At 38.2% G+C, this 24,469-nt stretch overlaps 1 protein-coding gene across 9 annotated transcripts in view; it reads left to right on the top strand.

The window, feature by feature from the left end:
• Nucleotides 1-24,469, top strand: part of NUP214 (nucleoporin 214) — a 125,546-nt gene that overhangs the window by 35,797 nt on the left and 65,280 nt on the right. For 8 of the 9 annotated variants that reach the window (XR_010322990.1, XR_010322989.1, XM_010587556.3 and 5 more), the window contains 6 exons: nt 2,798-2,901; nt 12,468-12,650; nt 13,332-13,417; nt 13,523-13,606; nt 21,584-21,847; nt 22,695-22,856. Coding sequence is in view for 7 of the 9 variants with exons in the window: in XM_010587556.3 (XP_010585858.2) it covers nt 2,798-2,901; nt 12,468-12,650; nt 13,332-13,417; nt 13,523-13,606; nt 21,584-21,847; nt 22,695-22,856 (883 nt within the window). In the remaining 2 variants the exon portion in view is untranslated. The remainder of the gene's footprint in view (nt 1-2,797; nt 2,902-12,467; nt 12,651-13,331; nt 13,418-13,522; nt 13,607-21,583; nt 21,848-22,694; nt 22,857-24,469) is intronic. The other variant, XM_023544828.2, reaches the window with a different exon arrangement.

Here is a 24,469-nt window from a genome sequence, read left to right as displayed (position 1 = left end):
TCTCCTTGTTTCTTGTGTTTTCCATCTGGTGAGGTCCATATGTATAATTGCTATTTATGTTGTTGCAATGAAAAAGTCATTGGTCTTGCAGAATTCTGTCATGTGGTCTCCAGCATTGTTTCTGACACCAACGCCGTATTTTCCAACTACTGATCCTTCTTTGTTTCGAAGTTTAGCATTCCAGTCACCAGTAATTACAAATGCATCTTGATTGCATGTTTGAACAATTTCAGACTGCAGAAATTGGTAAAAATCTTCAATTTCATTATCTTTGGCATTAGTGGTTGGTGTGTACATTTGAATAATAGTCATAATAAGTGGTGTTCCTTGTAGGTTTATTGATATTATCCTATCACTGACAACATTGTACTTTGGGATAGATCTTGAAATACTCTTTTCGATGATAAATGTGACACCATTCCTCTTTGTCATCTGCAGCATAGTAGACTATGTGATCGTCTGATTAAAAATGGCCAATACTAGTCCATTTCAGCTCACTAATGCTTAGGATATTGATCTTTTACACATTCCATTTCATTTTTGGCATCTTCGAGATTTCCTAGATTCGTACTTCATACATTCCATGTTCCAGTTATTAATGGATGTTTTCAGCTGTTTTTTCTCATCTCGAGTCGTGACGTATCAGCAAATGAAGGTCCTGAAAGCTTAATTCCGTCCAAGTCATTAAGGTCGACTCTACTTTGGGGAGTAGGCCGTGTGTCTGTCAGTTTGTCCTACTGTGGTGGCCTGTGTGTTGCTGTGATACTAAAAGCTGTGCCACTGGTATTTCAAAGCATGATGGACAGGCTTCCAGACTAAGACAGAGTAGGAAGAAGGACCTTGCAGTCGACTTCTGAAAAAATTGGCCACTGAAAACCTTCTGAATAGCAGCAGAACATTGTCTGATATAGTGCTGGAAGATGAGCCCCTCAGGTTAGAAGTCCCTCAAAATAAGACTGGGGAAGAACTGCCTCCTCAAAGTTATTTGCATAGTCCCAGCCAGTTATTTTTGTGGGAGTTAAGAAACCATGGCAAGAAAGACCATATAAAAACAATTCACTGAACCAAAGGAGGGCTTGCCATGCAGAAAAACAGCACCAGCTAATGCACAGAGGTATGATTACATCTGAAGTGTTCGAAGAAAAGAGCCTCCCCTAGTATTTAGTTGAAATTTATATATGGTGCTAAAGTTACTGCTATGTCCTTTGAATCAACTTGGCTCTTTTTAAATGACAGTTTCTCTCTTTCAGTTGGGACATATACCTTTATCCAAAATCATTTTGAAAATACAGGTAGTACCCAACTTGTGTTGCTTTTTGTTTTTTGTACATTTTATCACTAGTAATATGTACTACATACAGTGTTGGAGTGTGTAATTTGCTAATGTTGTCATTCTCAGGTGTTCACTTGCAGATGTTCAAAGATTGGATTTATAAAGATACTAATAAGAAAAGGCAATAGTAATAAAAACTGTCTTAGAAATCTAGTGTTGCTGTAACAAAAATGCCACAAGTGGATGGCTTCAACAAAGAGAAGTTTATTCTGTCACAGTCTAGTAGGCTAGAAGTCTAAATTCAGGGCATCAGCTCCAGGGGAAGGCTTTCTGTCTCTGGCCACTCTGGAGGAAGGTCCTTGTCGTCAATCTTCCCCTGGATTAGGAGCTTCTCAGTGCAGAGACCCCATGTCTCTCATATCTCGAACAAGATTGGTTTAAAACACAGCTTAATCTTATAGATTGAGTCCTGCCTCATTAGCATAACTGCCGCTAATCCCACCTCATTAACATTGTAGAGGTAAGATTCACAACACAAGGGAAAATCACATAAGTTGACAAAAAAAAAAATGGTGGATAATCACACAATACTGGGAACCATGGAGTAGCCAAGTTGACATATTTTGGGGGGACACAATTCAATCCATGACAAAAACTAAAAAAAAAAAAAAAAAAGAGGTATTAGTCTTATGTCAGACCCAAGTTACAACAGAGTCATTGGAATGGAACCCTGTAGTCGGGAACTGCCTGTACATTTAAATACAATAAGACCTTTGTACAGATGTGAAGACCTTTCCTCAGCGTATAGCACACGTACTGGTACTGAAATGTGCGTGCTTAACTGAGTACTTCATCTTTATTTTTAACTTCTTAGAGTCAAGTTGCATAGCCATGAAGGTTAACACTGATCCAAATTTAAAGAAAATTTTCTAGTCCTAAAATAAGTTAAATAGGTAGATATTTTAATAATGGTGAATGCAACTTCTAGTGTGGATACTTATTCTTTGTTTTTCAGAAGAAGCAAGTATTTCTCAACTGGTGAGATGACTTACATGTTCTACACTGTGAATAGATAGGTTCAAATTATTTTCAGCACTGTTTTGTAGGATAATTGTGTTTTATTATAGTTAATTTCATGCGTGGGAGAGCAAAAACTAAATGTATGTACTATCTGAGTACCAGAGTGCGGTGGAAAATTCCCCAACCATGTTGAGATACTTGACAGGAGCTGAAAAATGAGAACTAAGCAAGAACATTTGTTCCCTAGAGGCCCTAGGCAGGCACACCTATTCAGTTTCCCTTGTCTTTGTACCACCTCTCTGTCACACAGTGAACAATGTTGACTTTTCTAAAACTGTTTTCATTTTATTAGAAAGTTTTAATGATTGTTTTTAAAATTATTATGTTTTCCTTGTTCATTACGGTTCTCAATCTAAAAGTACTTCAAAATTATTTTTTAGTGTTTTGCTGTATCTTCCCCCGAGGTACTGGAAAAATATTTGTCTTTTAATTTTTTTGTTGTAGGAAATTAGGCGTCTTCATCAATATGTGAAATTTGCTGTCCAAGATGTGAACGATGTTCTAGACTTGGAGTGGGATCGGCATCTGGAACAAAAGAAAAAACAAAAGTGAGCAAGCTCTTTCCTATACCATGGTTTAGAGTAGATACTGCTATACCCTTTATAAAAGATGATTTAACAGCGTATATAAAAACACCCTACAAAAATTCATTCTCTTTGACCCAGTCATTCTGCTTCTAGAAATTCGTTCTGCAAAATTAATAAGCAGTGCTCACCGTTTACATAAAAGTGTTTGTATTACAACATAATTTAGGGTAGTGAAAAATTGAATTCAACCTGATTATCCCAAAGTAGAAGAATGGCTAAATAAATGTCACATTTTTTTCTTGCTGCAGAATATTGTGTAACCAGTGAACAGCATGTTCTTAGAAAAAAAGTATATTAAGTATGCTTTATATGTTGCATGAAGTGTATAAAATATATAATCATATAACTATTTTTAAAATACAACATATAAAACAATAAAATACTTAAGAAAAAAGCAAGACACAAAAGCATACTGGGTGATCTCAGTGTGGATGTATAAATGTGGGAAAGAGACTGGAAGTAAACCTGTCAGATATTGACAGCTATATCTGTGAGATGGGATTAAGAGGAATTTTTCTTTATTATACTTTTCTGTATATCCCAAATTTTCTTTTTGAAAAAGCATCCCTAATTAGTGTGGATGGTTAAAAGAATGAGAGGAATGATGGCAAAGATGCGGAAAAACCTTTTAGCCCAATCTTCTATCTCAGGATATTTGGTTTTATGCCATATATTTCTGGAAAGAATAGGTTGCAATACATATTGAGAGCAGTGAAAATGTGCTCAGGAGAAACTCAGAAATCAGATCAGCCCTCAGGCTGTTAGATTTCAGAAACACCTACACTTTATCAGTGTGATTAGCCCTCTGTGGAAACAAACCAAGAAACGGTCTTTTACTTGTTTACAAAGCTGTGGAATCAGAGAGCTTTTAACTGGGGCAACCTGGGTGTAATATCAAGGGCAGGACTAGAATATGCTTATAATTCAGTAAGCAGAATTTAATCAATTATATTGTAATGTGAAGAAAGGCTTGGTGCCCTGACTTGAGGAACCTCAGAGCGTAGATGTGGAAGATAAGAGGTGAGTGTTAACACCCCCTCCAGACATGCACACACACTCCCACACACTGTCTAGGGGCAGAATTTTCTGGTGTATGGACTGGGGCACTTGGCCCCTTGTGCAGTTGGGCCCCTGAATAGAGATTTCACACCTTACTCCCCTGGTTCTGAATTCAGTTTGACCATATGTGCTGCTTCCTCACAAGGGAGAGCAGGCCCTGATGTGTCAGCATGAACATTCTGCTCTGCTTGACAGTTGTATTTCACTTTGTTAATTAATTAATGGGCTTTTTTAAAAAGTACATAATGCCAGTAGAGAAGCCAGGCTTTCTTCTCCTTTATGACTACCCCATGGATTTTCTAAGTAGTATGCCTTTTAAAAGCATGCTTTTCTAAGTTTCTGCAGATTTCAAATTCTTACTTCTATACAGTTTTCTATTTAGATAGCACTTCTCTGTTTTAGGCCCTACTCTAGATATTGCCTTGTACCCTACTGAAATGCCTATTTTTAAAACTTTATGTTGAACTACCTTGAACCAGAAACCGTCACTCACCTGGCTCTGGACTACTCAGAAGGTAATGGGGAAAGAGGAACAAAGCCAGAAGTTTCTGTTCAGTGTGAGCATCATTCGTTCCATGAATAGTGTTAAGAGGCAAAATACATATCTTGACAAACTGTTGGTTTGTAACTGCCGTAGGACCACTCATTTTGTTCCTACTTGTAAACAGCCAAAACGAACCCATTGTCATCAAGTTGGCTCTAACTCATAGTGACACAGTGGGACAGAGTTGAACTGCCCCATACTGTTTCCAAGGCTATAATCTTTACGGGAACACACTGCCATATCTTTCTCCTGTGGAGCCGGCTGGTGGGTTCAAACTGTTAACCTCTTATTTAACAGCTGAGCACTTAACCGCTGCGCCACCAGGGCTCCTTTTATGTGTGTAGTTTTCCCTTTTAATTTTTTTTTCCAAATTTATAGTCAGAAAATTTTTAAAAATCAATGATACTCAAGAATTTATAATGAAAAGCAGAAACTTCTTGACCTATTCCTCTTTAAGACCTACTTGCCAGAGACAGCTACAATTATCTCTTTCTGTGTTACTTCTTTTAGGTAGGTTACCTCCCAAACACGCAATGGTATGTGTAGTCCACTATTTCTTGACAGTGGCCTGAAGAAACAGCTGATTCCCGTGGCCTTCCAGTGAATCCGTTTTGTTTTGTTTTTCCTTTTTATTGCATATAATTTACGTACAGGAAAATACGCATATCCTAAATATGTGACTGGCTGAATTTTTCCCCCTCTGTATTTGACACCCATCTCATGCCTGTCCTGTTTTTCCTGGAGCCTCTCTGGGGCTTTGCCTGACTAATTTATGCTGTCCTTTGCCACAGATCCTGTCCTGCATATTTTAGGCTGCTCTTTCTTTGTTAGGTTTTTTTGTTGTTATTATTTTTCATTTCGATTTTTTGAATGTATTTTATTTTTTAGATTGTGCTTTAAATGAAAGTTTACAGTTCAAATCAGTTTCTCATACAAAAACTTACACACCCATTATTATGTGACCCTAGTTGCTCTCCCTATAATGTGACAGCACACGCCTCCCCTCCACCCTGTGTTTCCTTTGTCCGTTCAACTAGCTTCTGCCCCTTCTTTCTGCCTTCTCATCTCACCTCTGGGCAGAAACTGCCAATTTAGTCTCATGTATCTACTTGAGCCAAGAAGCACACTCTTCACCAGTATCATTTTATGTCTTACAGTCCGGTCTAATCTTTGTCTGAAGAGTTGGCTTTGGGAATGGTTTCAGTTCTGGGCTAACGGAGAGTCCAGGGTCCACGTCTTCTGGGGTCCTTCCAGGCTCAGACTATCAAGTCTGGTCTTTTTACTAGAATTTGAGTTCTGTACCCCACTTTTCTCCCGCTCCATCAAGGACTCTTTGTTGTGTTCCCTGTCAGGGTGGTCATTGGTGGTAGCCAGGCACCATCTAGTTCTTCTGGTCTCAGGCTGGTAGAATCTCTGGTTTATGTGGCCCTTTCTATGTCTTAGGTTCATATTGTCCTTATGTCTTTGGTGTCCTCTGTTATCCTTTGCACCAGGTAAGTTGGGACCAATTGATGCATCTTAGATGGCCGCTTGCTGTCTTTTAAGACCCCAGATGCCACTCACCAAAGTGGGATGCAGAACTTTTTCTTAAGAAACTTTGTTATGCCAGTTGACCTAGAAGTCATCTGAAACCGTGGTCCACAGAACCCCGCCCCTGCTACTCTGTCCCTCGAAGTGTTTGGTTGTATTCAGGAAACTTCTTAGCTTTTGGCTTGGTCCAATTGTGATGACATCCCTTGGATTGTGTGTTGTCCTTCCCTTAGCCTAAAATAATTCTTGTCTACTATCTAGATAGTGAATATACCTCTCCCTTCCTTCCCACCCTTGTAACCGTCAAAGGACGTTTTCTTCTGTGTTTAAGCTTTTTCTTGAGTTCTTATAATAGTGGTCTTATACTATATTTGTCCTTTTGCAACTAATTTCACTCAGCATAATGCCTTCCAGATTCATCCATGTTATGAGATGTTTCGCAAATTCATGACTTTCTTTATTGTTGCCTAGTATTCCACTTATGTAGGTCTCTTTTGGTTTCTTGCAGTAGCGTCTTGTAGTTTTCTTTGTATAGGTCTTTTACGTCTCTGGTAAGATTTATTCCTAAGTAGTTTCTCTTCTTGGGGGCTATTGTAAATGGTATTGATTTGATGATTTCCTCTTTGACGTTCTTTTTGATGATGTAGAGGAATCCAACTGATTTTTGTATGTTTTCTTGTATCCTAATACTTTGCTGAACTCTTCTATTAGTTCCAGTAGTTTTCTTGTGAATTCTTTAGGATTTTCTGTGTATAAGATCATATCATCTGCAAATAGAGAGACTTTTACTTTTTCCTTACCAATTTGGATGCCCTTTATTTCTTTTTCTAGCCTATTTTCTCTGGCCAGATCCTGCAGCACAGGGCTGAATAAGAGTGGTGATAAACGGCATCCTTTTATGGTTCCAGTTCTCAAGGGTAATGCTTTCAGACTCTCTCCATTTAGGAGGATGTTGGCTGTTGGCTTTGTATAAACGCCCTTTATTGTGTTGAGGAAGTTTCCTTCTATTCCTATTTGGCTTAGAGTTTTTATCATGAATCGCTATTGGACTTGGTCAAATCCCTTTTCTGCATCAATTGATAAGGTCACGTGTTTTCTTGTCTTTTATTTATTTGATTGATTACATTGATTGTTTTTCTAATGTTAAGCCATCCCTGCATACCTGGTATGAATCATACTTGGTCATAGTGAATTATTCTTTTTGATATGTTGTTGAATTCTGTTAGAATTTTGTTGAGGATTTTACATCTATGTTCATGAGCGATATTGGTTTGTAATTTCCTTTTTTTCTGCTGTCTTTACCTGGTTTGGTATCAGGGTTATGCTAGCTTCATAGAATGAGTTTGGGAATATTCCAACCCTTTTTTATGCTCTGAACTACCTTCAGTAGTAGTGGTGTAAGCTGTTCTCTGAAAATTTGGTAGAACTCTGCACTGAAGCCGTCTAGGCCAGGGCTTTTGTTTGTTGGGAGTTTTTAAATTACCTTTTCAATCTCTTCTTTTGTTATAGGCTTATTTAGTTGTTCTACCACTGTTCGTGTTAGTTTAGGTAGGTAGTGTGTTTCTAGAAATTTGTCCGTTTCCTCTAGGTTTTCAAATTTGTTAGACTACAATTTTTCATAGTATTCTGATATGATTCTTTTAATTTCAGTTGGATCTGTTGTGATACCGCCCATCTCATTTCTTATTCGGGTTACTTGCTTCCTCTCCTGTTTTTCTTTTGTCAGTTTGGCCAATGGTTTATCAATTTTGTTAATCTTTTCAAAGAACCAGCTTTTGGTCTTGTTAACGCTTTCAATTGTTTTTCTATTCTCTATTTCATTTAATTCTCCTTTAATTTTTATTATTTGGTTTTTTTCTGTTGCCCCAGGGCTTCTTTTGCTGTTTTCTATTTGTTCGAGTTGTAGGGCTAATGCTTTGATTTTGGCCCTTTATTCTTTTTGGATGAGTGCATGTATTGCTATAAATTGACCTCTGAGCACTGCTTTTTCTGTGTCCCAGAGGTTCTGGTAGGATGTGTTTTCGTGCTTGTTTAATTCTGTGAATTTCTTTATCCCATCCTTAATTTCTTCTATAACCAAGTAGTTTTTGATCAAGGTGTTGTTCAGTTTCCATGTGTTTGATTTTTTTTTTTCCCCCTTGCTTTTTCTGTTATTGATTTCCACTTTTATGGCTTTATGGTCAGAAAAGATGCCTTTTAATATTTTGATGCTTTGGATTCTGTTAGGGCTTGCTTTATGGCCTAATATGTGGCCTATTCTGGAGAATGTTCCATGCTGGAAAAGAAAGTATACTTGGCTACTGTTGGGTGGAGTGTTCTGTACATGTCTGTGAGGTCAAGTTGGTTGATTGTGGCATTTAGATCTTCCGTGTCTTTTTTGAGCTGCTTTCTGGATGTTCTGCCCTTCATCGAAGTGTTGAAGTCTCCTGCTATAATTGTGGAGCCGTCTATCTCTCTTTTCAATGCTGTTAGAGTTTGTTTTATAGCACTGTTGTTGGGTAGGTAAATATCTAGTATGGTTATGTCCTCCTGGTGTATTGACCCTTTAATTATTATATAGTGCTCTTCTTTATCCTTTGTGGTGCGTTTTACTTTAAAGTCTATTTTGTGAAAAATTAATATTGCCACTCCTGCTCTTTTTTGATTATTGTTTGCTTGATATATTTTTTCCATCCTTTTTAGTTTTTGTTTTTTAATTGTACTTTAGATGAAGGTTTACAGAGCAAATTAATTTCTCATTAAGCAATTAATGCACATACTGTCTTATAACATTGATTGCCAACCCCACGACACATCAGCACTCTCCCCTTCTTGACCTTGGGTTCCTCATTACCAGCTTTCCTGTCCCCTCCTGCCTTCTCGTCCTTGGCCCTGAGCTCACGTGCCCATTTAGTCTCCTTTTGTTTTATGGGCCTGTCTAATCTTTGGCTGAAGGGTGAACCTCAGGGGTGACTTCAGTACTGAGTTGAGGGTGTCCGAGGGCCACACTCTCAGGGTCTCTCCAATTTCTGTCAGATCAGTAAATCTGGTCTTTTTTTTTTTTTTGAGTTTGAGTTTTCTACATTTTTCTCCAGCTCTATCCGGGATCCTCTATTGTGATCCCTGTCGGAGCAGTTGATGGTGGTAGCTGGGTACCATCCAGTTGTGCTAGAGTCAGTCTGGTGGAGGCTGTGGTAGTTGTGGTCTGTTAGTCCTTTGGACTAATCTTTCCCTTGTGTCTTTGATTTTCTTCATTCTCCCTTGCTCCAGATGGGGTGGGACCAGTAGAGTATCTTAGATGGCCACTCACAAGCTTTTAAGGTCCTGGATGCAACTCATCAAAGTAGAATGTAGAGCATTTTCTTTATAAGCCATGTTATGCTGTTGAGCTAGATGTCTCCCAAGACCATAGTTCCCAGCCATCAGTCCAGTAATTCAGTCCCTTAGGGAATTCAAATGTGTCTATGAAGCTTCCATAACCTTGCCTTGATCAAGTTGTGCTGACTTCCTAAGTATTGTGCACTGCCTGACCCTTCACCAAAGTTACCACTTGTCTATTGCCTAGTTAGTGTATTTCCATCCTCACCCCTCCCAACCCTAGTAACCATCAAAGATAGTTTCTTTCTTTGTCTAAACCTTTCCATGAGTTTTTATAATAGTGGTCTCATACAGTATCTGTCTTTTTGCGATTGGCTTATCTCACTCAGCATAACGCCCTCCAGATTCATCCATGTTGTGAGATGTTTTGTGGATACATCATTGTTCTTTATCGTTGCATAGTATTCCCTTGTGTATATGTCCCATAGTTTATCCATTCATCTGTTGATGGGCACTTAGATTGTTTCCGTCTTTTTGCTATTGTGAATAATGCTGCAGTGAACATGGGTGTGCATATGTCTATTCGTGTTACAGCTCTTATTTTTCTAGGATATATATAACCTAGGAGTGGGATTGCTGGATTGTATGGTATTTCTATTTCTAGCTTTTTAAGGCAGCACCATATTGTTTTCCAAAATGGTTGTACCATTTTACATTCCCACTAGCAGTGCATAAGAGTTCCAAGCTCCCCACAGCCTCTCCAACATTTGTTATTTTCTGTCTTTTTTTTATTGATGCCAGTGATGTTGGGGTGAGATGGTATCTCATTGTAGTTTTGATTTGCATTTCTCTAATGGCTAGTGATCTCAAGCATTTCCTCATTTGTCTTTTAGCTGCCCTAGTAGGGTCACTATGAGTCGGAATCGACTCGACGGCACTGGTTTTCTTTAGTGTCTTCTTTGGTGAAGTATCTGTTCATATTCTTTGCCCATTTTTTAATTGGATTATTTGTCTTTTTGTTGTAGAGGAGTTGGATTTTCTTGCAGACTTTAGAGATTAGACCTTTGTTGGATTTCTCATAGCCAAAAATTTTTTCCCAGTCTGTAGGCTCTCTTTTTACCCTTTTGGTGAAGTCTTTTGATGAGCTTAAATGTTTAATTTTTAAAAAGTCCCAGTTATCTAACTTATCTTCTGGAGTTTATGTATTGTTAGTTATGGTTTGTATGCTATTTATGCTGTGTATTAGGGCCTCTAGCGTTGACCCTATTTTTTTTCTATGATTTTTATAGTTTTTGGTTTTATTTTTGGGTCTTCGATTCATTTTGAATTAGTTGTTTTGTATGGTGTGAGGTAAGGGTCCTGCTGCTTTCTTTTTTTTTAATTTTGCTTTTTTTTTTTTTCTTTAGATGAAGATTTACAGAACAAACTAGCTTCTAATTAAACAATTAGTACACATATTGTTTTATGGTACTGGTTGACAACCACACAGCATGTCAGCACTCTCCCTTCTCGACCTTGGGTTCCCTCTTAAAAGCTTTCCTGTCCCCTTCTGCCTTCCATAGTCCTTGTCCCTGGGTTGGTACGCCCCTTTAGTCTTGTTTTATAGGCCTGTGTAATCTTTGGCTGAAGAGTGAACCTCAGGAGTAACTTCATTACTGAGTTAAAAGGGTGTCGGGGAGTGGGGGGGCGTACTCTCAAGGTTTCTCCAGTCTCTGTCAAACCAGTAAGTCTGGTTTTTTTTTTTTATAAGTTAGAATTTTGTTCTACGTTTTTCTCCAGTTCTGCCCAGGACCCTCTGCTGTGGTCCCTGTTAGAGCAGTCAGTGGTGGTAGCTGGGCACTGTCTAGCTGTACTAGACTTAGTCTGGTAGACTATTTCATTTTTTTTGCAGATGGACTTCCAGTTTTGCCAATACCATTTGTTAAAAAGACCGTCTTTTCCCCATTTAATGCACTTTGGGCCTTTGTCGAAGTTCAGGTGACCATAGGTGGATGGACGTACATCTGGATTCTCGATACTGTTCCATTGGTCAATGCGTCTGTCGCCATACCAGTACCAGGCTGTTCTGACTACCGTAGCTGTTCAGTAGGTTCTGAGGTCAGGTAGTGCGAGTCCTCCTACTTTATTCTTTTCCTTCACTAGTGCTTTACTTATCCAGGGCCTCTTTCCTTTCCATATAAAGTTAATAATTAATTTTTCCATCTTGTTAAAGAACGCTGTTGGTGTTTGGATCGGGATTGCATTATATTTGTAGATTGCTTTGGATAGAATCGACATTTTCGCAATTCAAGTCTTTATCAATGAGCATGGGATGTTTTTCCATTTATGTAGGTCTCATTTGGTTTTTTACAGTAGTGTTTTGTAGTTTTCTTTGTATAGGTCTTTTATGTCCCTGGTTAGATTTGTTTCTAAATTATTTTATTTTTTTAGGGGCTATTATAAATGGTATTGCTTTCCTGATTTCCTTTTTGTAGTTCTTTTTATTGGTGTATAGGAATCCAACTGATTTTTGTATGTTTATCTTGGATTTTCTACTCTGCTGAATCTATTAGTTCCAGTAGTTTTCTTGTGGAGTCCTTTGGGTTCTGTATGTGTAGTATAGTATCATCTGCAAATAGGGACAGTTTAATTCTTCCTTACCAATTTGGGTGCCCTTTCTTTCTTTCTTTCTTTCTTTGGCTTATTGCTTTAGCTAGGACTTCTAGCACAGTGTTAAATAGAAGTGGTGATAAAGGGCATCGTTATCTTGTTCCCGTTCTCAGAGACTGTGTTCAGCCTCTCTCTATTAAGAATGATGTTGGCTGTTGGTTTTATATAGATGCCATTTATTATGTTGAGGAATTTTCTTTCTATACCTATTTTGAGAGCTTTTATTAGGAATGACTGTTGTACTTTATTGAATTCCTCATTAAGTTTTATCATCATTAGGCTTTCATCCCCTTTTTATCTTCTAATAATTTCTTATCTACTGTTGGTTTCTTATTTTGTTCTTTTCACTGTTACAGATGTAAGTTTTTTGTGTGTGTGTTTTTGGCTTTTTGGTGGAGGGGTTTCTTAAACCATTCATGTTAAATCCTTTTCTCATTACTGTCAACAGGCGCCTGCTTGTGCCAGAGCGAGAGACACTGTTTAACACCCTAGCCAACAACCGGGAGATCATTAACCAACAGAGGAAGAGGCTGAATCACCTGGTGGACAGTCTTCAGCAGCTCCGTCTTTATAACCAGACGTCCCAGTGGAGTCTTCCCTCGCCTGTTCCTTCCCAGAGCAGCACTAACAGGTCTGTGAGGAGTTTGGGCCTCATGTACTCAATAAATATGGTCGAATGAATAAATGAATATTTGGAGAGTAACGTGGGTATTCTTAGAGCAGTTCAGATGTAGCTTTGAGATGGACTCTGCCCTCTGCCATCTGTGGAGTCTTGGTCAGGTTCCTCACCCTCTCTATCTTTTGTTTCTTTGCTTAAAAAACAGGGTTGACAATACCTGCCTTATGAAATTGTTGGAGAGTTGAATTAAGTCTGTAAAGCACCAAGTATTGTGCCTGATAAAATAGGTGCTCATTTGTTGGTAGCACATTCTATAGTAATAGTAGTGTTGTTCTTACTGAAAATTAACTGGTAGGGTTAGGTTAGCTTACTTGTCTTCCTAGCCCAGATTTGTCATTTTGCTTGAGTGTGGAAGCTTTTAGACCCTGGCAGTTGTCAAGGTGGTAGTGTGTTTCTGTCTTTAGGCCAGGTGTATAGAAGGTGCTATTGGTGTTGTGCTTGGTGTGGGGTGGTGGATAATACTGAGATTGGTGGCCCTCCTTTTGGATTGATTACATTGATTAGATTGCATGTTTCTGTAATGGAGTTGCTCTTGTCTCTTGCATTTATATTTGGGAGGCTAGTGTGCTCTCCACATCCTCAGATTTCTCAGATCATATAGCTTGTTGGTAATGTAACGCTATCCTCTTTCAGTTTTGACAGCGACCTTGAAAGCCTGCGCAATGCTTTATTGAAAACCACCGTAGAATCTCACACCAAACCCTTGCCCAAAATACCAGGTAAATGCATTTTTCTCGATCTTATGGCTCTCTTTGTTCTTTTCCATCTACTGACATCTTAAAAACTGATCCTTAAGCATTTATGAGTTCATGAATTTCTTGCAGCTAAATTGTCCCCTGTGAAACAGGCACAATTGAGAAACTTCTTGGCCAAGAGGAAGACCCCACCAGTAAGATCCACTGCTCCAGGTAAAGAGAACTAGTTGGGAATTTTTTCACATAAACCATACAGCACATGGTGTGTGGGGTAGGGTGTGTGTGGAGAGGTGTTTTCCTTTGTCTAGATGTTGGAGTCAGAAGCAGGTTACACATATTGATGAAGCAGCTCCAGGTAGTTGTTTTGACTTTTTAAACTGTGTTTTCTGTAGTCCCCATGTTATATGGCAGGGATTCCGAGGGGCTTTGGGGAGGCTGCGCTGGCTCCAGCGATCCCAGCCTCCGCTTTAGCCAGAGAAGCTTTACTTTTCTGCTTTGTGTGGGGTTTTGAGTAAGATTGCATTTGGGAAAAGATTTCTTAAGAAAGAAGAAAACAAACCTGATTAGGCAATAATGGCTGAAAAAAGCCACATAGCTGATGGAAAAAAAAATTTTTTTTTTTTTTTTTTTGCCATTGAATTATCTACACAATTGCTTCAGTTTCCTTTTTTTTAAAAAAGTCCTTTGCTTTAATGTCCATATCTACTTTTTTCTTTGATACTGCATTTTGTGTTAAGATTGTTCTCTTTTATACCAACAGCAGTGTCTCTTGGTAGTTAAAATAGCTGAAGGAAATTTAATTTAATCTTACCGTACCATAATTTATTAATTTTTTTTATAATCATATAGGGTTTAGCTTAGGTAAGTAATGACCATAGACAAGTGAATTTTTAATAACTTTTTTCCTTATCTAAAGACTATAATTTCTTGGTAGATAATTGGAGAAACAGGGAGAAGTATACATAAAAATCACTTTTACCCTTAATCCCGATGTGGCATCACTAATCTTATTTTGGTTTCCACACTTTTTTCTTGGAATATGTAAATTCGATTTTTTGAAAATGATGTTTGGGATTATAACGCTTAGAGTTTTATGTCCTGATTTTTTTTTTTTATCAAAAATTCATGAGCCTTTTTTTCCCTGCCTTCTATTTTTAAATATTCTTTGAAAACATGCCTTGCAATGACTGCACAATATTTCCTTGTATTAGAAGGCCATAGTTTACTTATCCAGCCCCAGTTAAATGTTAATCTTGTTGCCAAGATTTTACCTAGAACATTCTTGTTCACAAATCTGTAACCATATCACTGATTATATCTTTATGATAGATTCCTTAGAAGTGATGTTTGTATGATGTATTTATTCATTCCTTCAACAAATATGAGTGCCTACTTTGTTCCAGACAGTGATAAATAAGAGAGACATGGCCCCTGATGGCATAAAACTTTCAGTTAAGGGAGGAAAACAGACATTAAACAGAGAACCATACATATACTCATTTAATATCATAATACATGCTGTGAAGAATAGCTTAGCTCAGAGCATATAGACATTGTAAATTTAAAAATTTTGAAGTACAGTAGTACACACGTACAGAAGATAAAAATCTCTATCTGTATAACCCAGCTTAAGAAATAGAATGTTGCCAGCTCCCTATAAGCCTGTCTTCTACACCCCCAGCTTCCCTCCACCCCAAAGATAACAAAATACAAACTTATAGTTGTGCCCGATTTTTTTTTCTTTTGACTTTTTTTGTTATTTTGAAAATTTTCAAACCTCCAGAAAAGTTGGCAGAATAATAGCATCTACTTATCCTTCACATTGAGAAGAATGGGAATTCCAGAACACTTAATTGTACTCATGAGGAACCTGTACATAGATCAAGAGGCAGAAGAGGGTACTGATTGGTTTAAAGTCAGGAAAGGTGTGCGTCAGGGTTGTATTCTTTCACCATACCTATTCAATCTGTATGCTGAGCAAATAATCTGAGAAGCTAGACTATACGAAGAAGAACAGGGCATCATTAGCAACCTGCATTAGGCAGATGATATAACCTTGCTAGCAGAAAGTGAAAAAGATTTGAAGCACTTACTAATGAAGATCAAAGACCACAGCCTTCAGTATGGATTGCACCTCAACATAAAGAAAACAAAAATCCTCATAACTGGACCAGTGAGCAACATCCTGATAAATGGAGAAAAGATCGAAGTTGTCAAGGATTTCATTTTACTTGGATCCACAAGCAACAGCCATGGAAACAGCAGTCAAGAAATCAAAAGACCTATTGCATTGGGTAAATCTGCAAAGGACCTCTTTATAAAGTGTCAAAGAGCAAAGATGTCACCTTGAAGACTAAGGTGTGCCTGACCCAAGCATGGTATTTTCAGTCGCATCATATGCATGTGGAAGCTGGACAATGAATAAGGAAGACAGAAGAAGAATTGACGCCTTTGAATTTTGGTGTTGATGATGAATATTGAATATACCATGGACCGCCAAAAGAACGAACAAATCTGTCTTGGAAGAAGTACAACCAGAATGCTCTCTAGAAGCCAGGATGGCAAGACTGTGTCTTCCATAATTTGGACATGTTGTCAGGAAGACCCAGTCCCTGGAGAAGGATATCGTGCTTGGTAAAGTACAGGGTCAGCGGAAAAGAGGAAGACCCTCAACAAGGTGGATTGACACAGTGGCTGCAACAATGAGCTCAAGCGTAACAACGATTGTAAGGATGGCGCAGAACTGGGCAGCGTTTTGTTCTCTTGTGCATGGGGTCGCTATGAGTCGGAACCGACTCGACAGCACCTAACAAAAACAACACCCTTCACCCATATTTACCAGTGTTAAGTTTTTGTGAAAGTTGTTTTTTCTATCTCCCTCCCTCCATACACACATTATTATTGTTTTTTTTTTTTTTCCTGCTGAACTATAGATAGTACCCTTTACTCCTAAATATTTCAACTCGTATCTTCTTAAGAACAAGGATAGTCTCTTACACAACCATAGTACTGTTTCCAAATTACGGAAATTTCACCTTGATAGAATGCTGTTATCTAAAATGCAGTCCATACTCAAATTTTGCTAATGTCCCAATTGTGTCCTATATGGGAATACTTTTTTTAAAAAATCTAGTATCTAGTACAAGATTATGCATTATATTATCGTTCTCTTTAATGTCTTTTATCTTTGCTTTTTATGCATACCCCAAAGACTCTAACTTAGCTTTGCCTTTTTCTTTTTTTAGTCTTTGCATACTACATAAGTTCATTCATAAATTCACTGAATTGGCTTGTCACATTAGATTTGTAAGATTCATCCAAGTTGTGTATAGCTGTTAATTTATTCATTTTATTGCTGTATAGTATTCCATTATGTGAATATACTGCATTTATTTATCCGTTCTCCCACTTTTGGACATTTGCTATTTCATTATTACACAGAAAGTTGCAAAGAATATTGTTCTGAACATTTTTGTCCATGTTTCTGGGGGCACATTTGTACCCCTGTTAGTTAGGTATGTAGCTAGGAGTGGAATTGTTGGCTTGTACTCTTCATATGCTCAGCTTCAGTAGGTTCTGCTAAACCTTTTTCCAGAGTGGTTGTACGAGTTTACACTTGTACTATCAACGTGTAGATGCCCCAGTTGTTCCACATCCTTACTGAGCTTGTTATTGCCGGTCTTTTTCCTTGTAGCCATTCAGGTAGATACTTTTTTTTTTTTTTCACAATTTGCACATATTTTTTAATAATTTATTTTTCTTGTTGAGAATATACACAGCAAAAATATATACCAATTCAAGTTTCTATATGTACGATTCAGTGACATGATCACATTCTTCACTGACTACATTCTTCAACTTGTGCAGCCATTCTCGCCCTCCCCCAGGTGTTCCTCTCCCGTTAACATAACTCAGTGCCCCTTAAGGTTCCTGTCCAATCTTCGAGTTGCTGTTGTAAATTGACCCCGGAGATCTTTTGTGAAGTGCCTGATTAAGTCTTTTGCCTGTGTTTTTCTGTTGGATAATCTGACTTGTTGATTTGTAACAAAAAAAGTTTATAAATTCTGGATCCTAGTCCTTTGGTGGCTATGTGGGTTGTAGATGCTCACTTTGTTGCCATTTTACTCTTAATGATGTCCTTTGATGAACGCAAGTTCTTAGTTTTAATATAGTCAGATTTATCAGCCTTTTCTTTTACAGTTAGTACTTTTTGTGTCCTGTTTAAGAAATTCTTCTCTATCTCTAGATACAAAAGTGTGCATATTTATTACCTTCTAAAAAAAAGAAGGTAATGTGTTGCCTTTCACATTTAGATCTACTCTTTACCTGAAATTGGTTTTTTTAAAAACAACTTTATTGATGCATAATTTATATATCTTAAAATTCACCTGTTTTAAGGATACAGTTTGATGATTTTTAGCAAATTTACAGACTTGTACAACCAACACCATTTTAGTTTTAAAATATTCCTGTTACTTCAGAAAGTTTTCTTGTGCTTATTTGCGGTCAGTGCCTGCTCTACCCCCAGACCCAGGCTATCACTGATCTGCTTTTTTTCTTATAGACTCTCTAGAAATTACATATAAATGGAATTACATGTTGTCCTTTCGTTTGACTTCTTTTGCTAGTATAATGCTTTTGAGAATCATCTGTGATATGTACCATTTATCAGTACTTTATTCCTTTTTATTGTTGAATAGTATTCCATTTTATGGATATGCCACGTTTTATTTATCCTATCTTGAATCAGTCTTTGTGTATGATATGAAGTATGGCTCATGTATCATTTTTTCTATTTAGATATTTGATTGTCCCAGTGCAATTGAAGAGACTCTCCTTGCTGCTTAGCAGGGCCACCTTTATTATAAATCAGTTATCTCATACACTGATTGGAAAGCACTAATACCACACTGTCCTAATTGACCAGTATTAAAATAAATCTCAATACTGTTCTATTTCTAGATTCTAGAGCTGTGCTGTCTAGTATAGTAGCCACTAAGCAACATGTGGCTATTTAAATAAAATTCAGTTCCTCAGTTACAGTAATCACTTTTCACATGCTCAGTAAGCACACATGGCTGGTGGCTACTGTAATGGGAAGCACAAATTTAGAATATTTCATCATAACAAAAAATTCTACAGTTTAAAGCAGGGGGTGGCAAACTTTTGCTAAAAGACCAGATAGTAAATATTTTAGGCTTGCAGGCCGTATGGTTTCTCTTGTACCTACTTGACTGCCATTGCAATGGGAAAGCAGCCATAGTCAATGTGCAAATTAATGGCCTGTCTGTGTTTTAATAAAACTTTATAAAAATAGACAGCGGGCCCGTGGTTGTCATTTACTAACTTCTGAATCTAGTGTTTTGGTTCATCTTAGTGTTTCACATTTCCATATTAATATTAAATTACATTGTCAAATTCTACCCCCCCACCCAAAAATTGAGACTTTGGGATTACTGTATTTTACACAAATAATGTGCACCTTCTGTGTTTATTTGCCAAACTGTGCTCTCCCCTGAAAGCTGTTTTCGTGAGTAAGCTATGCTAATTTTTTTATAGTAACATGCATGTAAACAGTTATATCATCCATGGATACTATTTGTTTCTTCCTTTCCAGTCCTTTTATTTATTGTTCTTACCGTATGCCACTGGCTGGGACCTCCAGTGCAGTGTCTAATGAAAGTGGTGATTGGACATCCTTGCCTTGATCTCAAAGAGAACATTTTCTGTAGTTGACCATAAGATGTGAGATGTGCTGCCTTTTTGTGTAGATAACCTTTATCAGATTGAGAAATTTGCCTTTTATCCCTACTTAGCAAAGGGCTTTTTGTTTTTGTTTTTTTAAATCATGAACAGATGCTGGATTTTACCAAACACTTCCTTTGCATTTACCGATATGATCATATGATTTGTCTCTTTTTTTTTCTGCTTATGTGGCTTTCTGCTTTTCCTAATCTGAGCTAGAGCTTAAGCAGAATAAAATCCTTTAAATTTCAGTGAGGCACCCTTTCTGATGCCAGGAAGGTAGCTGCATCCTTGATCACAGCAGGGAGCCATGCATATCAGCTGTGTAAGCAGTACCTTTGGGGGTAGTGAGCAGCACAGGATCCTACCATTTGACAGTGAGCATGACCATTGCATCTTTTAATTGATGGACCTTCCTCCACCCAAAGCTAATGAATAGCATCAGAAAGATGAAGGGAGGAAACTGAGAGTATCCCAAGGTTATATCACACCTTGGCAGTTAAATAGTTTTGCCAGTTTTCTCTCTCTGTTAGGTCCTTGAAGGTGATAAGCCTGAGTTATCTTTTATTGCTACTAACTCTCAGGAAGTAGGACTTTAGGAACTAGGAGAGCAGTGTGGCCCCACAAGGCTAAAATCAAGTTTGTTGGCTAGGCTGGACTACCTGGAGGCTCTGGGAAAGATTCTGCTTCTAGGCTCATTCACGTTGTTGGCAGAATTCAATTCCACACAGTTGTAAGACTGAGATCCTTGTTTCTTTGATGTGTGTCCTCTATTCCTCTTCAGGCTGACAACAGCATGTTGAATCCTTCTCTCGTGCGTCAATCTCTAACTTCCCCTTTTCACAACCCTCTGACTTCCTCTTTCGCTTCATTTCTCAGCTTTTAAGGGCTCATGTGATTTCACACAGGGCCCACCTGGATAATCCAAGATAATCTCCCTATTTTAAGATCAACTGGTTTGTAACCTTAATTACATTTGCAGATTCTCTTTTCCTATCTAACGTCATATAACCTTGGGTTATATTCATGAGGGCTAAAATTCTGCCTACCATAAGGTTCAGTCTTATATATCACATTGTTGTTAAGAATATGGTCTTTGGTTCAGATACAGTTGGGTTTGAATTCTAGCTCTACCACTTACAACTCATGATCGTGGGCAAATTGCTTAACCTTTTTAAGCATTAACCGTAAAGTCAGATAGTAACAACTTCTAGCTTATAGGATAATTGTGCATCACAGAAACATTTATTCAGAGTGAGTTCTGAATAAATGTTAACTGCAGTTTTAGTGGTGGTGCTCGTGGTTATGTATGGAACTTCTAAGTGATCCGGCTGCATATTGTGTCGCAATATTCTAGCATCACGCTATTTGATAGAACTTTTTCTGATGATACAAAATGTATCTGCTGTCCAGTATGGTAGCCACTAGCCACATGCGGCTGTTGAGCACTTGAAATGAGGCTAGTGCAACTGAGGAAGTGAGCTTTTATTTACTTTAACTTAAATAGCCATATATGGCTAAAAAAAACGGTTGCCATCAAGTCGATTCGGACTCCTAACAACCCTATAGCTAGTGGCTACCAAATCGGATGGCACAGCTCTAGCACGTACCATTGGTTTTCAGTGGCATTTGCATAAGTTACATTGTCATTATGACAAATAAAGCCTTGCAAAATCATGTACCTGTAGAACAGGCAAGTCTATAATTATCAGCAAAGCCATTTTAAATAAGAACTTGGGTAGGAGCAAGGGTGAGGTGTTTGGCTTGGTTTTTGTTTTTTTCCAAATATAGGCAGTAACAATATGCAGAATTCTGAAACTTATAGTAGAAAGTAATATAGCTTAAAGTTTTACCTCATAGTTTATAGATTTAAAAAAAAAAAAAAAGAGGGAAGACCAGGATTAAGCTCAGTGATTTTATTTATTTATTTTTGGGGCCTAATTGTCTGATTGAGAAGTATCATGAGATTTATCTGGAAATGTTTGAGACACTCGAGACTGAGCACGTTCTCTTTTTCAGTTCACATTAGGCCTGTTCTTAGAAGTGTCTTGTTGGAAAGAAACAGCAGTGGTGTGACTGCTCACCCTGCTGTTAGAAGCGTGTCTGTTATTTTTCTGATATATTATTATTCTACCTGTGAAAGCTTCTGGTGAGGGCATAAGGTTTCCTGCTTTACACCGGCACTCATTCTGTCTCTCACTTTCTTGGATTTGTTTATTTCATAGTGAAAACTTTCTGGTCCTACTTGGCTCAGTTTTTCAAAGCCTCACTTTAGCAAAGACCCAAAACCGTTTTTGTTCACATTTTAAAACAGCTGCTTCCACTTAAAATAAGTAATAATTAAATTGGTTTACAAATTGGATATTTCCCTATCAACAGCGAAAATTACATGGCACTGGACTTGCTTTGAGTTGTCTCAATTGTGTTTTGCTTTGGGCTTTGCAGCCAGCCTTTCTCGGTCAGCCTTCCTGTCTCAGAGATATTATGAAGACTTGGATGAAGTCAGCTCGACGTCATCCATTTCCCAGTCTTTGGAAGGTGAAGATGTACAGGTGCCATGTAAGGATGAGGATACGGTGGTCCAAGTCCCCAGGCACACCCCTGTGGTTCGCACACCCTCCATCCAACCCAATCTCTTGCCTCAGGCAACTCCTTTTGCTAAATCTCATCTGATTCATGGTTCTTCACCTGGCGTGATAGGAACTTCAAGTAAGTAAAGAACGAGAAAGGAAACTATCATTTTTTCCTTGTTGGATTTCTAATTAATGAAGACACTATAGCTGAGTTTTATATTGTCGTGCCAATAAGTTTATGGGTTCCAACTAATTTCTGCTAATATTCCAAAAATTAGAAGACTAATTCAAAAAATACGTGTTCCCTTTTGAAAGAGTTTGGTAGGAAATGATGAGGAAGAAGAGACTGTGAGGTTACACACTCGAACAGTTTTAGTGTTGAGTCCAACCTGTATTTTTTAAAACAGGTCTGTTTCAGGACTGAAGGAAGGAGGCTCTTAGTTTGCCTCAGTATAAAGCAACATCCACTCATGCCTTGCAAATTCTAGCTCATTTCAGTCTTACCTGTAGCCATATTCTGCCTCAAAACTCACCAGCTACAGTGCTCCTGGCTCAGTGAAGTGGACCTATATTGCGCTCTCACACCTGCAGTTCAGAGTTCCAGGACTTTTCATGGCAGGTGACTTCTAGCAGGGGACGAATACTGATGAATGTGACATACTGGAATGAATAGAGTTTATGAGAGGAGAGCAGGGAATTGATCTACACTGACATCAAAGTTATGTCTTGATCAGTATCAGAGGGACCGATCCATATAGAGTATTTTAGCTAATGGTAGAAGTGGGCCAGTGAATTGGCCTTGGCATCTTTGGAAGATACAGGTGCCAGCCTGTCAGTTTATTTGCACTTTTCTACCTTAATGCTTCAGAAGTTTTTAATTTTAGTATTTTGCCTGTACCCCACTGTGGAGAATTTACTGTTGTAAGTTTTGCATATTCCTCTCCTCTGACCCACCTTCTCACTTAATTTTTCTTTTCCCTCAGTATCTACATCTGCCAGCAAAATTATTCCTCAAGGGGCCGATAGCACAATGCTTGCAACAAAAACCGTGAAACATGGTGCCCCTAGTTCTTCCCACCCCATCTCAGCTCCCCAGGCAGCTGCTGCTGCAGCCCTGAGACGGCAGATGGCCAGTCAGGCGCCAGGTAAAAACTAGCCCCACACCTTTGCAGAGACTGACTGTGAGTTGTCAGAATCACAGGCCAGGACAAGAAATAGCGAGATGGCTTTGCTGCCTTTCAGGAGAGAAGACTGATATGATAGCCCTTTCTACCTTTCAGGGGCACAGTTTCAAGAAGGCAGGGACTGGGGACTAGGTCTGAAACTTTCTCCTTTTAAGTGGAGGTACTAGATCTGCCTACTCAGTTAAATGGCAAATCGTTGTTGTTTTGTTGTTGTTGTTTCTTTTATGAAGCTGATAATCCTTACTTTTGAATACTGCCTCTGCTTTGAGCCCTGAAATTATTGGTTGTGATTAGATTATCTAATACATTAGAATAGTCTCTCACATAGTATCTTAAGGATTCCAGCAGCCCTGTGAGGTGAGTATTAATATGCTCATTTTACTTTTGAGTAACCTTAAGTTCAGAGGTGAAGACCCCTGCCCAAGGTTACCTGACCAATAGGTGGCAGAACCTAGACTCCAAACCCTGTGTTCTTTCTATTGCAATACAGCTTTTTCTTAAAATTGCAAAATTGGCCTTTGTAGAGGACACTCTAATGAGCTGATCAGTGTTAACATTTTGTTAGTGGTTGTGATTATCCAAAATTTTCTACAGTAGGATTTAGCAATCTACATAGTTGACCTCAAGGACTATAGTTATCATTTGTTCAATATGTACAAGCCAGTGGTTCTCAACCAGAGGTGATTTTCCCTACCCCGGGAACATTTGGCAAAACAAACATTTTTGGCTGTCACAGCAGGGAGGGCGGGGTGTGCTGCTGACATCTAGTAGATAGAAGCCAGGGATGCTTCAAAAAATCTTACAGTGTACAGCAGTACTGCCAAGATTGAGAAATCTTAGTGTAAGCAAAATACTTTAGTTTTAGATTAATAAAATTTTTAGTCTTACCACTGCTTAGAACGTCTGTCAAGTTAGACAGCCTTTTAAAAAAACATGGCGGTTTGATTTAGATAGCAAATTACCATTATGCAATGATAAATCAAAAGTTTATTAAAACTTTTATTAAGACATCTAAAGTAGATACTGGAGATCATAAAAAAGATAACTAAGATACCTTTGAGCCTTATGAAAATAGAAACCTTCATTGTTCTCTTTAAATATTATTTGGACCCCAGGCAGAATCCTGATATTGTGCTGCACAGCCCCAAAATAAAGCTGATTGAGTTAATTATTTGTAGACTGAAATATGCCCGGATTTAGGATTGTTCCACTGTCAGCAAGAGGAAGTGTGATTTCTATTATCATTTTAGAAAGCAAAAATTTCAAAGGAGTAGGCACTTTGGAATGTGAAAGATGAAATATGTGCATTCATAGGCAAGATGTCCCTGGTCACTTCTCTAAGGAGGAAAGGAAAGAGCTACCACAGGTCCGCCTTCTACCTTGGGATGCAAGTTTCTACTTTTCCCAGAAATATAGTTAAAAGATAACTGTAAGCTAAAAAAAGAGAAATAAAGGTGGCTAGTCTAAGACAGAGAAAACCAAAAAGCCCATTGCTGTCGAGTCGAATCCAAGTCTGAATACTTTTAATCCTCTGGCTCTTGCTGCCCCTTTCCAGGATGAGCCAACGATGTTGT

This window comes from Loxodonta africana, chromosome 9 (genome assembly GCF_030014295.1).
Source record: "Loxodonta africana isolate mLoxAfr1 chromosome 9, mLoxAfr1.hap2, whole genome shotgun sequence".
Taxonomy (NCBI): domain Eukaryota; kingdom Metazoa; phylum Chordata; class Mammalia; order Proboscidea; family Elephantidae; genus Loxodonta; species Loxodonta africana.
Note: the sequence above shows the minus strand (reverse complement) of the source record. Positions and strands in the feature narration are given on the sequence as shown.